General features: G+C 40.8%; 1 protein-coding gene across 1 annotated transcript; it reads left to right on the top strand.

Annotated features, from left to right (window-relative positions):
* The first annotated feature begins 214 nt into the window (after positions 1-214).
* Positions 215-12,485, top strand: PARL (presenilin associated rhomboid like). The gene is made up of 10 exons (XM_084529244.1): positions 215-338; positions 429-627; positions 716-856; positions 2,713-2,761; positions 4,376-4,471; positions 5,767-5,916; positions 7,015-7,085; positions 8,390-8,491; positions 10,344-10,441; positions 12,164-12,485. Exons 1-10 carry the CDS (start codon positions 292-294, stop codon positions 12,276-12,278), a joined length of 1,068 nt encoding a protein of 355 aa, XP_084385370.1. The 5' UTR covers positions 215-291; the 3' UTR covers positions 12,279-12,485.
* Positions 12,486-15,892: the final 3,407 nt, after the last annotated feature.

Here is a 15,892-nt window from a genome sequence, read left to right as displayed (position 1 = left end):
CGCTTCTTCAAACTCCCATTAAGCAATTTACAAAGCGAACACATTTATTTATTTATTTGTTTATTTATTTATTTAGCTGTCGGTCTTCGTCAGCCCCGCTCCCGTCAGTCAAACCCCCGGGCGGCCCCTCCCTCACGCCCCTCCCAACATGGCGGCCCCTCCTTCCCGCCTCCCCTCCCAACATGGCGGCCCCTCCGGGGCGGGCTAGGCTGAGGCAGTTTCCCCCGGCCGCGCCCGCAAGATGGCGGCCGGCCGCCCCGGAAGCTCTCGGCGGGCGGGGAGGCGCCCAAGATGGCGTGGTGGTGCTGGGCCCGCGCCGCCGGCCCGCGGGCGCACAGGTACGGCCGGGCCGGGGCGGGAGGGAGGGAACGGGCCGGGAGCGGGGGGTGCATCCCGGCTCCCCGCCCCACCGCTGTCTCCCCCCGCAGGCTGACGGTGCTGCTGGAGCCGCGCCGGGGGTTCCGGCGGGCGCGGCCGCGAACCGAGGAGCCCCCCCCCGCCGCCGAGCCGCCCGCCGCTGAGGCGCGCCCCGCACCGCCCCGCCGCAGCCTCTGCCCACCGCCGCCCGCCCGCGCCGGCCGCCCCCCGGCCCGCCGCCTCGTCAGGCCGCTGCTGTTCGCCGTGGGGGTGAGTGGCTCGGCGGGCGGGGAGGGAGCCGGCGGAGGCCCGGCCTCGGGCCGCCGGCCCGGGCTGAGGCTGTCCCGCCGTTGCCCAGTTCACAGGCACCGCATTCGGGGCCGCTGCCATCTGGCAGTACGAGGCGCTCAAGGCCCGGGTCCAGACGTATTTCGAGGGAGCTCGGGCGGACTGGCTGGACAGAATCCGCCCGCAGAAGAGGGGCGACTTCAGAAAGCAGGTACGTGTGCCCGCACCGAGTATGGCTCAGGCTTGTAACGCCGAGAGGGGACAGGCGCCCAGCAAACTGCTCCTCACTCTAAGCAAATTACAGTACTTCGTTCCAGGAAAAATAATGGTAGAACCAGCGATAACAAACTAATTCACAGCATCACTGTGCAACCCACATAGTAGACAAACGCCACGGTCACCCTGAAATGTGTGGAGGAGAGGTCAGGAGTAGTCAGTAAATAGCTAAAGAATACACCTTTTGCTTCTTCACTATCAAAAACTTCAAGTTGCCATTTCTAAGCATTCTTAAAACCAAACTTGAGCTCCCAGAGGTGATGGAACTGGCTTAAATTCTGGACAATAAGCGTATTTCCTTGTTTTTGAATGAAACGCATTCAGATTTTCAGACTTTACTGCACAAACCATCAGGGTTTGAGGGGCTTTTGTAATGAAAGCCAAGGTTTCCATCCAGCTACTTCGCTTTGACATCTGGGCAGTAAGAACAACGTAACTGCTGCAAGACTTGTACAGTTAGTTGGCATCCCAGAAGATACCAGTCATTCACTGTTCAGTTAAGCATATTTAAAAATAAAAAGTACACGTGTGTTTCAAGGTTACTGCTGTAGCATGTGGCAGACCAGGCTTGTTCTGGTTGCTTTTTTGAGGGAGGTGGGGCCGCTGGAGGAACATGGTATCCTGGATGGCACATGGGAGCTGGTTTTGTAATGCCAAGTGTGTGCGCTGTGGTACTTTTTTCCAAATGGGCATGCTTTCCTGCTCAGTTTATATGAAGTGCAGGTGAGATTATGACTGCCCCTGAATTATATGTCAAAAAGTTTGGGTTTTGTACTTCTGGTTTCCTTCAAAACCTGAAGGAGAAGATTTGCTGACTAGCTATCCAGAAATAAAACCACCCTGTTGTTAATAGGCTTAAATTCCCAGCCCCTGTCTTCAGTAGGTAAGTTCTGGTTTTAGATTCAGGACCTCCCAATAGACTCTGAGAGCATTCTATTACTGTGTTATAGAAAAATCATCTTAGTTTATGGTCTTTGTACTGGAGAAATTGGTAGGAGATACTGATATCTGTCCTGTGCCAGAACATTAAACAAAAAATGCAGTGAAGCTGTTACACAGGTACCAGGTCGCACACAGGTAGTTTCATAGAGCATTATTTCTTCCTGCCTCCAGCCTATAACTGAGTTTTTGACGTTGCCCCCATTGATATGATTGGAAGGTCGTGGAGCTAGCAAGAAAATACTTGTCCAAAATAATTCGGAAAGCTTAAAAAGGGAAAGCGGGGGATGGAATTTGCGTGTGGGCTGACTGCACTCAAAATAAACTTTTTCAGGGGTTTTAAACTTGAAGGAGGGCTGGGTGAGCTGGACGCAAGGGGGAATGGATTCCACATCTTGTGAGCCACCTCTGCAAAAGTGACCCTGGCACAAAAGTGGAATCTCTGAAAGGTGGGTGGTGTGATGTTAGACAGCATTAGGGTGAGGCTTAGTCGAGGCAAGGTCGATGCTATCTTTGGTAACCTGCTAAAGTAAGCATTATGGGCTATATCCTTCTTCAGTACAAGCAGAGGTAACCCTGCAAAAAGTTCTGCAAAATGATATAACCCCATTCTTTTTGAAGAAACTCTTGATCTACTCTTGGATTTTTAATGAGAAGGAAAGTAGAACTACTCTTGAGTAAGGAAATGCTGACTTGAAAAGCTAAATCACTAAGAAAAATAACAAGTTTGAAGCTGATTTCCTTGACAGATTTCAAACAAATGCTTTTCTTAAAAAGGTAGACCTTTCTGTGACTATTTCTGAAATGGCAAATACCCCACAACGGCACTGATGAATACCAATTCTGTTTCAGGTTAACAGCTGGTGGAATAACCTGACTGAGGGTCAGCGGACTGTGACAGGTTTGTGTTAGCTTACAAGTATTAGACATTCACAGGAAGAGAAATATGGCAAACAGGTACAGTATGTTAAAACAGACGGCTTTCATTCCACGTTTAGGTTGTTAGGCACCAAGCATGTGTAAACTTGTACCTGCACATATGTGGTTTCTGCTACACTTCTTTCTCAGAATGTATTTTTATATGCATCAAAAATTCCTGTGCATCTGTGTGAGATTGAAGAGGATTAGCTAGAATCCTGCCCCTGGAATGTTTTTTTTTCAGGAACCGCAGAAAAACAGAAAATACTTTTAGAAGTAACATGAGCTAGTTACGTGCTTTTTCCATGCAATTCTGTAAGCACTGTCTTGAAAGATTAGGTAATTGTGTGATTTTTCTCACCCAACAAAGGTTGGCTGGAGTTGCGTACTCTGTTAAATAGTATGGCTGTGTTCACCACCACAGGGAGGAATATAACATTATGCTATGTTATTTATTTTTCTACATTGTACAATGACTTGAATTACTTTTCAACATCCAGTCAGGTCACAATACAAATAAGCGTTGCATTGGGTCTGGAGGGTGAAGACTCCTATTCTTTGGAGCATCTTTCAACATCTGGTTAATCTAATAAACTATCTAAATTCTAGCTGGTGTATCCTGAGCCATTGGGATACTTGCCCTTGACTGCCATCACAAGATTGGGCTTACTGTACTGAAACGGTTGATGGTTCTTTGACATCTTGGTGCAGCATACAAGGAAAATATTTCCTCTAACATCATGGAATAAGATAGAGTGTCAAGAGATGTATAGAAGTTTTGGTTCTAGGACTTACACATTGCAGTTTCTCACCATTCTTACGTTTTGTTACAAACTTCAAATAGAGAATCATTATGTGATATTTACTATTCTGTAAAGGAAGCACAATTTTCCCCTTAAATGTTTTTAGCTATTGTAAAATGCTGTAAATGGCTGTTCCTATAATAATAGAGGAGGCACCGTAAACAAGAAACAAATTTGCATCTCAGTATTCCTAATATTGTGTATTCTCTTTTAAACTAAAATAAGACCACAGTAAACATCTGAAGTAAAAAATCGTGTGTTTGCATCTCACAGGGATGACTATGCTTTAGCAATGCCAAGTCAACTTTTTACGCTTCATATCTAACTGGTATTACAGAATCCCTTCAAACCCAAACCTGTCTGTAAAGTGGAAGGGATGTATACTGCGTGTTTGTATGGTTCCCCTAGCCTTCTCTCCTCCATGTGCAGTTAAGTGCAGCTGGTTGGTGGCATTTGGGAATAAGCAGCTAGAGGCAAGAAATGGACCTCTTTTAACTGTTTTTTCCTTCATTGGCTCTATAGTGGAACGTAAGTTTGAAACCAGAGCTTGAATGTTTTCAGTGCAGATTTCCTGGATTGCCGCATTTGTTACATAAATAAAACAGTTGCAATTAAATGTTCTATTTCTAAGATTTCCATTATATAAGCTGAATTCCTGTATTTCTTTTTGCTTTTTCTAAACTCCATAAAGTTTATGGTATGTTTTTTTGCAAGCGTACTTCTGAATGCCTGTTTACAGTAAGAATTTTGGCATGTTACATTCAAAATTTGTTTATACTTTTCCCTTTTACTAGGTATTATAGCTGCAAATGTCTTCGTATTCTGTTTATGGAGGCTGCCTGGTATGCGACGGATTATGTTTACATATTTCACCTCAGATCCATCCTCCAGTAAGTCAACAGTAATTTGGGTGAATTGTCTATGTTGGTGTATAATAGAGCCTTTGATCATACCGCAAAAGCTTGGGATGGTGTTTTGCTTGTGGATGATGGAGCTGCAGGTAAGCTCAGTCATGCCCAAACACGTCATTTTGTCTAGATAGGAAACTCTTTGAATGGAGAAAAAATTAGAGGTAATGGATCCATTTCGTAGGTTTTTTGTTTCTGTTTTTTTTTTGTTTGTTTGTTTTTGTTTGTTTTTTTTTGTTTTGTTTTTTTGAAGAAACCACCACCAGTACTTTTCTAAATACTGTAATATCAGAACTGTTGCCTGGCCTCTTACTGCATTCAGTGGGATGCAGTTCCTGCCTTCCTAAAGATGAAGAGGCACTTCTATTAGCGATATCAGCCCCAGCTGCTTTCCTGGACAGAACACTAATCATCCCAGTCTTCATAAAACGTTAGTCAGTATGCTATGTACAGGCACCTTTTTTCAAACTTTGGGTGGTCTTGTGTTCCCCCCTCCTGCCAAACAAACAAACTTGGCTTTCGCTGCGTGTGAAATATTTTGAAGAGGTTAACTTAGGGAAGTAAGTTACTGAAGTAAGTTACTAGTATTTAATAGCAGAACAATTAACTTTCATTTCCACAGTAGAGAAAAGAATTAAAAGAATGAGACAAATGTGCATGAGGAAAGTAGTTTCTGCCGAAATGGAAACTCAACCAATTCCCACACTCCAAAGCTAAAGCTAGTTATTATGCAAAGCAGTCATCCCAAACTCTCCTGCTTAAATAATGTTGACCTTTAAACCTGCTAATAGGCTTTTTTTTTTTTTTTTTTTTTTTTTACATTTTCAAGGCTGCTGTTGCACAAAGAACTAGTTTTTCTTTTGAGAAGAAGAAAATTTTCCATTCTGAATCAGTCTTCCTAGTAAAATCATTTTATATAGTTTTTCCTATTAATATAATAAAAAGTTTTGCTGTGTACATTTATCAGAATCTTTCTCTCCAAAGCATAGAACAAGTGTTTTTAGACTGAAATTTTATGTGAAACATTTCCTAGTAGGTAATTGAAACTTTCTAAAGTAGCTGTTCATACAGCTTGCATATTTTTGGGGTGTACTATTTTTCAAGAGGTATTGCATGGAATTTGAAGCTTGTTACATTTTGGGGTTTATTACATAGTTTGTATTTGAGGATTCTAAATACAATTAGCTTATAGTATCTCTTAATGAATATCTATCTAGTCTGCATGAGATGTTCAAGTTAACCACTGACTTTTTTTCATGAATTTTTCTCTCTTGTAGGAGCCTTGTGTTCTCCAATGCTGCTCTCTACGTTTAGTCACTTCTCTCTTTTCCACATGGCAGCAAATATGTATGTTTTATGGAGTTTTTCCAGCAGCATTGTCTCTCTTCTGGGATGTGAGCAGTTCATTGCAGTGTATCTTTCTGCTGGTAATGTGAAATACATATATTTGCAACATATAAAAATATGTATTCATGCAAATAAAGTGTACATGGTTAATAAGCATATGATGACAGATAGCAATTATTCAGCCCCACACACTGCTCTATGCTAGTTGCAGTGCTTATTTGCTGTCACATGGAAGTCTGATGGCTTTAGGGTACTGGGCTTCAAAATACCATGAAAATCCAAGTATCTGGTTTTCAGTCATACTTAGTTACTGTACTGGGTTGGGCTGGGATGGAGTTAACTTTCCCTGCAGCAGCCCGTACAGTGCTGTGCTCTGCACTTGTAGCTAGAACAGCACTGGTATCACACCAGTGTTGTCTCCTGCTGAGCAGTGCTGGCACAGCATCAGGACTCCCTCTAATCCCCCAGAGCCAGCAGGCTGGGGGTGGACAAGAGGGGAGGAGGGAACATTACCAGGGCAGCTGACCTAAACCAACCAAAGGGATGTTCCATACCATATGTCACACTCAGCAATAAAAGGTGGAAAAAGGAAGAAGAGAGGAGGGGCAGGCTCTCATGAAAACGTCTGTCCTCCCGAACAATGGCTATGTGCATTGAGGCCCTGCTTCAAGGACGTGGTCAAGCATCACTCACTGATGGGAAGTAGAGAGCAATTTCTTTCCTCTGCACTTCCACACGGCCTTTACTTGTTTTTTCCCCTTTTCCCTTTAGCATTATTATTTAATTCATACTAATTTTCCCATGATAATTATTTTTCCTTTAATTAAATTATCCTTATCTCAACCCATGAGGTTTTTTTTTTCCCTTTTCTTCTTCCCTTCCTCTTCTGAGGAGGGGGAGTGAGAGCAGTTGTGGTGGAGTTCAGGTGCCTAGCAAGGTAAAACCACCACAGTCACCAAAGCAAAATAGCTCTTAGAGCAGACATACAGGAATTTCCTATGAAAAGTTTACAGTTTATTGAAGTTTTTAAAAAAAAAAAAAAGCTTAAAAAAAGCTTTAGCTTTTAGCTAATGGCTAAAGAAGCCATTAGCTTCTTTAGAATGTACCAATGACGTTTAGCTTTCTGATGCTTGCCTGCATTGCAGATGTGGTTTCTAATTGTCGCTTTACCTTTCTAGGTGTTGTCTCTACTTTTGTCAGCTACGTTGCTAAAATGGCCACTGGGAAGTTTGAACCATCCCTTGGAGCTGTGAGTATCTAGAATATAAGAGACGCTATATAGTTTCTAATGTTAGTTTCATAGCCTGCTGTCTTCTTGTCTTCTTTTACCTGCTTAAAATAATATATTCTGTATGATAGAAACAAGGAAGGGTTACTGAAACCAAGCAATCCAGGAGTTACTCCTGTGCAAGAACATGGCTATTCTTAAAATATTTCAACTCTTGCAGTGACAGCCCAGAACTACCAGATGTTGTAGTGGGTTGTAAATGAGTGCTTAATGAGCAGGACCTTGCGTCACTGAGCAGAGAGTTCAGTTCTACAACTTATTTCAAAACTGTTACTATATAATTGTGTATAATTGTCTCCTCTGAAAACACTACTTTTGAAAGAAATCATGTAACCAGTCAGAGTCAGCATGGGATGCTAGTGGAAGCTATAGGGAATACTGTGCAGAAAGCAGCACTGCTGCCCAAAGTCTTACTACGTGAAGGGTACAAGGTAGGTTGAGGATGTGTTATGGTTGTCTGTTCTTTACAGGTATTTTTAGTACTATAAGGTTTTAAAACACTGAACTTGCTATAAATTTGAAGTGAACCAAGCCATTTGCCAAGTTTTACAGTCTTCCTCTTTTACTAAACATTTAGCTTTTAACAAAGGTTTTTGTTTTTCAATGGGAATGAGAAATGTTACCGGAAGTCTCTAAGAGTTTTGTTAATGCTGTCTTATTTTCCCTTTATTTTATGAATAAATTATATCTGGAGCAAGTCGCTTTCCATGTGACTTTCTACTTCTTTTACTGAGTTGAACTTACTGAAATTGACACGTTGCATTAGTTTATGGTATTCACAGCCTTTCCACTGAGAATTTTCAAGAGATACAAAAGCCTGCAGTCACTTCAGTACAGACCAGGGATTTGTTGTTTCATTAATGAAAGACTTCTTGTTCCTGTCCCTCTTACTTCCGTTGTTTTGTTTGGCACAAGCTTCAGACAGAATCCCTTCTGAAGTGTTTGGGTCTGATTTAATGCATATAAAAATTTCTATAGAGCTCGCTACAAAAAGCATGTTAACATTAGATATCTTAAGAATGGGATTTTTTTTTCTTGATTATTGGAGGCTAGGTAAGAGCATGAGTTTTTCCCAGTATTTGTAGTTTTTGACATGAAAGTCTTATTTTTATTCTCAACACTGCTGTGATACTTTATGACCTATCACAGGGCTGTGTTAGAAAAAATAATGAAAGCCAAAAGGAAAAAGGCTCACATTCAGAAAAATATTTTTACCCTTACGTAATATCTCGGCTTACTTCTAATATATTTTAATGTTTTTACAGTCAGGAGCTATAATGACTGTCCTTGCAGCTGTATGTACAAAGATGCCTGAAGCAAAACTAGCAATCATATTTCTTCCAATGTTCACATTTACAGCAGGAAGTGTAAGTACCTTTGAACTTCAAAAGAAATCCTACACTTAAAACGTTTTTTTGTGTGCCTATCCCTTATCTTAAGGCATGTCCTCTTCATTTGAGTTTCTAAGCTGTTAAATTTGCTTTGAAAAAGACTACAAGGTCATGGAAGGCCTGGAGACTGATTCTGAGTTAACGCAGCCTGGCAGAGTCACTTACACAAGCGTGCAGTGATTTCAGAATTATCTTAAATTTCATCCTCTCCATGGGTGTGTTGCGAATCTGATACTAAGACGTGAAGGAAATTGGGAGTTCTTCTGTCTGAGGACTATGTGCATAAACTGTTCAGACACTAGAAAGATATAAGCCTTTCTGAAGGGCAATATTTTGCATAGCAATAGTTATTACAGACTAATATTTAGATTCTCTTTTTGAAGTAAGATTGGTCAAGACTGAGAAAACAGAGTCTTGCGTCTCAAGTGAAATAACATTCTAGCACTGGAAGAACACCTCCTGTTGATACTTGCAAGAACATTCTTGGGTTAGAAATAAACTGTTGAGACTTCCCTTTATGTGTACTACTAGCAGTCCATTTTTCATTAAATGCTTTGAGATGCGTTCATACACACGCCATTTAAGAAAAGCTTCTCATGTATATTTTGACTTGCTCGAATAAGTTAATTGCCTGTGGTCCACCACTTAACAGTTGCTTTCCTATGTTACCTAAGGCGGTTAATCTTTGTCATCCTAAGATGATGCAGTTTAATATTTTTTGTAAATACAGCTTACAAATTTCAACAATGTTCTCAAATACAGCCTTCATGTTTTTCTTGCCCTTCTGTTTGAGTTATGTGATATGTTATGGTGTTGTTAGTTTTTTGCATGCTAACCTTCAATTGTATCTTTCCTGAAAAGAAACCAGGGTGAAAATACTGTCAGAGCCACAGATAGCATTGCCATGAGGAAGCACTCATTACAACAGTAAATAAAGAACAACACTGGCTATTATGGTGTAAATCTCAGAATATTTTCTGATACAGCCTTTAAATGCTAGAAGTTCTTAGTAATTTCTAAACTTAATGTATTCCTATAGCCTACCTCATGTATACTGTAATGGGCTTTTAAAAGAAAAAAGCCAATATAGCAACATAGCTGCTATTTTAACACCTATGCTCAAGGAAAGAAATTCTACTTAAAGTAACACTTCATCCTAATGTTACTTCTGTCAGTCTCTTGAAATGATGCATTCAGTAAAACGTTGCATAATTACAACTATGGTGGTTTGTGTCTCCTGAGGATGTTAAACTATTGCTCATGTTTCTTGCCACAGAATTATTCACTGTCATCCTGATTTTCTTCCTTCTAACAGATGGGTCACTTAGGAAAGTGTGACTATCAATAGCTGTCAGAGGGAAAGACAGGGATGCTGCCCCACATTGTTCTGTCCAGTAGAGGGTTGTGTCATTCAGCTATGTCAGAATTAGTGAATGAGAATACTACTCTTTTTTATTTTATGGTGTCTTTTATGACTGGACTACTTCCCAGGTAGTTTTCTCTTTTTCTCTGACCTAAGTTTAGGAAATATACTGACCTAAGATTAAAATATACATAGTTGTAGAAATAAAGCTTTGAACAAATAGATTATTTAAGAAGACAACGTTCCTATCCACCATTATTCTGTGGTTGCTCATGACTGTATTTTGGCACTACAGTACAGCTAACAGACCGAGTCCATTTTTTTAATTTTTTATAGTGTTTGCATTGATAAAAAGTTTAAGGGATGCTTTTTGATCCAGAATTTTGCTGTGTATAAAGCTTTGTTACCAGTGCTCGTTATATACCGTGTCTGATCCTTTCTGTTCCGTGTTCTCTTCCTTTCCAGGCTTTAAAAGCCATAATTGCATTTGACACTGCAGGGCTTGCTCTAGGCTGGAGATTTTTTGACCATGCTGCACATCTAGGGGGAGCTCTATTTGGAATGTAAGTCTGGTTTATATTTAAACTCCTCCTATTCACTTTCTGAATACTCACAAATTCGCTTTCTTCCTGCACTTTCCTAACTTAGAAGCTGAACTGTCTTTAAATGACAGGTTAAACATTTGATTGTCCTGTCACTGTAGCCTGGACTGTCTTTCTCTGTCCTGCTCTCTCCCCAGAACATTGAAGAGAGTCACAGGACTGAGTAGATTCTCACAAAACATGGCATGGACAAATTAAAACATCTCTTGAGTTGAAGAGCTAACTAAATCCTCATGTATGAATGTTTGTTTCTAATTATCAGTTTAGAAAGAGCTGAATGAGCTGAGGCCAAGTTCTTCAAACAGCCTCTACTGTTGTTTATCAGTGTTGCTGCTTTCATCTTTTTGTGAAGCCTAATTGGGAAGAACTACTACAAACTAGTTTCTAGCAAACAGTTCTGCATTGTTCATGTTTGAACTGTATTACCTAATGAGTTTTTCCCCTTTTCACACCGACTGTTGTCTTAACTTGCACACTTATTGCTAAGAGCATCTTTAAACATAGGTTAAAAGCCTACCCAAATTTTAACTAGGACAGATTAAAAAAATGAATTTAAAGCTTGATGCAGAAGTGTGCCCAGTGAGTTTATTCTGCAGCAAACTGATCAAGGAACTTAGGAACATTTGGAAATTTGCAGAATGCTGTTCCTTTGATCTTTTCATGAGATCAGACTGCACAGTGATTAACAATGTTTGTTCACACAGTGTGACTAGTCTGGAAGATATATTCTAGAAGTTGGAAAGTACTAATTTTGGTTTCCAGACTGGTTTGCCTGTGCTTGCTGTTTACTTTAGTGTAAGTTTTGCTCTGCACAGTCTGTTTTCCACCCTTTCTCTGGCATCACAGAGGCAGTTGGTGTAGACTTGCCAATTTGTAGCTACTTCCTACCTTGATGCAGCTATACCAGCTGCTCATTGTAATACAGACTTGTATATTATTAAAATATGATAGCAGATGCAGTAAAGACAAGTTTTACAAGTAACTTTCATATATGTGTGCATATACTTTCTACTCAGTGATCATTTTGGCCACTTCATCCTTAAACAGGGCCACTAGCTCCCAGATTGAACCACATGTTTTCTATACATTGCTTCGCAGACAATTGTCAACATCTTTTTATGTTATTGCTTCCCTTTCCACTTCTCCCTCTCCTGTCCTCCATAACCTCCCCTGCTTAATCACTTATATCTATACAAAACTGTATGAAAATCAGTATAAATGGATTCAGAACACTTCAATAGATTTATAAACAACTCAGTGAAGCATTAGTGGAAAATTCACTTTAAAGGAGTGTGGCTGTTTATGTTTCTGTTGTCTTTACATGCAAGAAAAATACCTTTTATCTGGTGGGGGTAGTAAGGATTAGCACAAGCAACTGTACTCTTTTAACAGTGTTAAATGGAAGTAGGTTTTGTATCTTTTTAAATAGAATTCATGAGAGCATGAAATTGGAAGGTGTTCATGCCTTTAATGCTCAGCACCAAAACAAGCAAGGACATAAAAGTTAAATGGAGTCAAGAGAACAAGTGGTTTAGCTAACATCACTGCTCTCCAAGAATGTTACTTGTGCCTCAGTTTAATCTTGTCTACTGTTACAAGCATCTAGCTGCCTTTAGTGATCAGTCTGTTCCTCAGGTGCTGAGAGAAGTTGCAGTTAAATTTAACTAGTACTTTCTTTCTCAGGTGGTATGTGACTTACGGTCATGAGCTCATATGGAAGAACAGAGAACCTCTGGTGAAAGCTTGGCATGAAATGAGGACAAAGAACACAGGAAAAGGAGGTGGAAGATCTAATTAACCCTAATCATGGAGGTTCCTTGTGCTGAAGTGGTATATTACTTGAAGACCTGGGATTGAATTGGTTTTGAAGGTGGTTGGTTTTTTTTGCTACTCCATATTAGAAACCTCAGCTCCTTAGAGACCTAACATAAACTACAGTTACAGAAATGCATATCAATAGAAAATGAACTCTGACAAAGGTGGAACAATAAAGATTTTTATCCTATTTCCCTGAAGTAGCAGCCTGTGTTATATTTTTAAAAGATGCACAAAGCTTTCCAATAATACTTGCAAGGTACCTATTTGAAAAATTGAGGGAGTTACAGATCTGTATCCCCTGGTGTCCACCAGTCAACACTGGGTGCTTGTCTAGATTTAGACATAGCCTAACTGGACTCAGCATAATGCTACTGTGATGAAGTTCAGTGGTCTTTATCATCAAAAAGATTGAGTTAGTTAAGACAACGGTCCCTTCTGATCTAAACTTGAAATACACGAAGCAATACTGTCAGGCTTGTACAGGTAGACATAGCCTACATCCTGGTTAATGGTCCAGCTTTATTCCTCAGCTTATTCAATGTCTTAATGTCTGTGTGCTTCCAAGATGCTGTTGTATCTTGTTACACTTCACTAACAAGGTATCTGTTCATCTCTTTCATAATTGTGTGAGTGGAAGAATTTCCTACACTGGGGTTTTAAACATTTTTACCTTAAGTTATACTGCTTTCTCTCTCTTCTACTGCATTAATCTTTAAGTTGTGCTCTCTTGGTAGATTTAATTGTTTTTGTAAGAATTTCAGAACAGTAACATTTGATTCAGAATCTGCTGTTAAAAAAGAAATAAGCAGCTTCAACAAAAGTGGAGGAGTCAGATCAGTAATACTGTAATCAGAAGCCACTGCTAAATTAAGATTGCCACAGTACTGTGATCAATGTTCCTAATTATACAAATAAAAACACAAGTTGAATCTTGGGTCTGCTACCACTCTGTGCCTGTCCCTTGCAAGAGGCTGAGGAGTCTGCCCAGATACAAACTAGGGGAAACAAACGCTTAACTCCATGCTGTAGGTTAGATTAGTCATTCCAGATAGACCTTAAAGATACAGCATGTTCCTCAGCAGGTCAGTCCATTTGTTTGCACTATTTTAAAAAAAAGTTAAGCATAGTGCATTACAGAAATTATATTTTCTGCATGTGTAAACAACAGTGCTGAACAGCACCAGCTGTTGTGATTGAGTACAAACTCAGTGTGAGCTCACATACTGTCACAGACTAGTGCTCAGTCTGACACTTTACTTATCAAAACTTAAAGCATTTTTTTCCTCCCTTGGAAAATGAGACACTTTGATTTGTTCATTTAATTATCTGTTTACTTAAGTGCTTAAAATGAAAGAGTACCTACTGTACCTTTTGTTCAATGCCAGAAGCTTTCCAGCTTCATGTTTCTAATCCTTTTCTATTCTCCCTCCTTTTCTCCTCCCTTCTCTGATACTCAGGGCTAAGCATGCTGGTTTCTGGGGCTTTGGGCCCAGTGCAGTACTGCACACAGTAGAGGGCAGCCAGCTGTGCAGCAGGATGCACTGCTTCCAGCAGGAGCCAGTGCCTGCAGCAGCAGATGGCCATTAAAGAGGCTTATGACACAAAGGAATGCTTCATGCCAAAAGCAGCTCAAAAGCTGTAGCTCAGTGTTTCCCATGATGGTTTTGCTCATACTTTAAACTCTGGTGGTGTCTTTGACCACTTCCTCAAAGTTTGAAAGTCATGTCCCTGTATCGCTGGCACAGACTGCAATCCTACTCTTGCAGTCAGTTAGACCTGCGAGAGCAGCATGATATTTCTGTACCCTTTCAGCATGCTGGAAGGTTGCACATGAGTACAGAGATATTTCAGGCTGATCCTTAAGAGGCAGTGCCTGCACTTCTGAAGGATTCTCAGAGTTGCGGGGGCTCAATGCTCCTGAAAAAAAAAAAAGTACCCTGGAATGGCCAGAGAGGTTCAGAAGACACTGTTTGTTTCAGGCAGCAGCTGTGGTTAGGGGGTTTCATGCCAAAGTTCAGTTTACCTTAAGCTTAGAGTTCGCAGCATTCACCTTTCTAAAGGTTAGTCAATAGCTGAGTTTTCCACGCAAATGTTAAATACTTCTAGAAGTTTCACAAGCAAGGTGGTACGTAAGCATTCATGTAGCCAAGCAGCAAGTGCCATGTCACCTTGTACCTCAGCCTTCACACAGCACTACTTTGTCTACCAAAGTTAAATGGTCTTCTCTGGACCAGAACAACTTTCAGACTGCAATAGGAAAGTCAGTACTCGGTTCAGGCAGATGAGGAATGGCCTGGAGTTAGAACAGCTCACGGCAGCAGATACCTCTCTGGCAAACAAGCGCTCTTCTTCCAAGACCTAGCATCAATATGTGCCAGCATCTCAGCAGTCAGTCACATCTTTGAACGGCAAAGAAATTACAAGAATGCAAGAGCACCACTATCACCAACAAAATCACAAACGGGAAAAAAAAAAAAAAAAGCACATGCTAGCACGGAAAGGCTTCTTTCCCCTTTTTCAAAGAGCCTATTATTGTGACTAAAGATACAATGTGGTAATTATACAGATGCTTGGCAGAGACATCAGCTAGTGTTTGTGTTGGGGGGGGAGGGGGGAGGGGGAAACAGTTGTAAGTATAAAGTCATGGTTAAACATGAATAAGCACAATTGTTCACCTTTTCAAGGGTTTTAAGAAAGTAGTGTGTCCCTGCCATGTTTAAGGAATATTTAAGGAATATTTTGCTCCAGAGTACTGATCAGCTCTCCTGAAGTTTCAGTTTAGCATTAGAACAGGCTGGCTGAGCTTTCAGTCCCCATCCCTGACAGTAAAAGCTGTTTTGCTTTATGATTTACAGGCTTGTCTTTGTCTTATTGTTGCAGTATTTCCCCCCCCCCCCCCCCGCCCCACTCCCCCTTTAATCATGATAAATCTCTTCTAAATGCAGCCTACTTTTTAATCTCATCCAGCTCCTCCTGGTTTTCCTGTCCGAGATACCCCCTTGTGCTAACCTCATCCTACACACTGGCGTGAGCAGCTACTCAAAGCCCTCCCGGATGCTGAAGGTGGGCTCTGAGATGTGCAGTGCCAGAGCAGTACCAAGAAGCGGCAGGCACAGTGGCAGAGACATCCCATTTATTCCTTGATGTATTTTGCTCAATCAGGCCTAAGAACAAGGATCAGAGCACCATTTGTACTTTGCCAGTAATAACACAATCAAATGAATGTTCTGTCTTCGCCCAGACTGTAAAAACATTTTTCTTGACCAGGATAAAGTGTCTAAATGTTAAAAATAAATGGTATTTGGGTAAAGTTACTACATAGAGCAGAACAGTTCTAGATACAATAAATAAAGAGCACCAGAAAATTAAGTGGTTCCTCACTTACTCCTAAAACTAGGGTACAGTCTGGAGTTTGGGGGCAACAAGTGAAACTGAGCATCTGATATCCCACATATTTAGGCAGGATTTTTCCATGGGACCAAAATTTTATCTCAAACTTCAGTCTCCTTGCCCTGACACACATAAAAATAAGTAATTAAAACAGCTAGTAGTGCCAGTAAGTGTCAAATCGTATGTTTTGGACAACACAATTAT

Source organism: Aythya ferina (assembly GCF_964211825.1).
Source record: "Aythya ferina genome assembly, chromosome: 9".
Classification (NCBI taxonomy): Eukaryota; Metazoa; Chordata; class Aves; order Anseriformes; family Anatidae; genus Aythya; species Aythya ferina.
The sequence above is the reverse complement of the archived record's forward strand: the minus strand, read 5'-3'. Positions and strand labels throughout refer to the sequence as shown.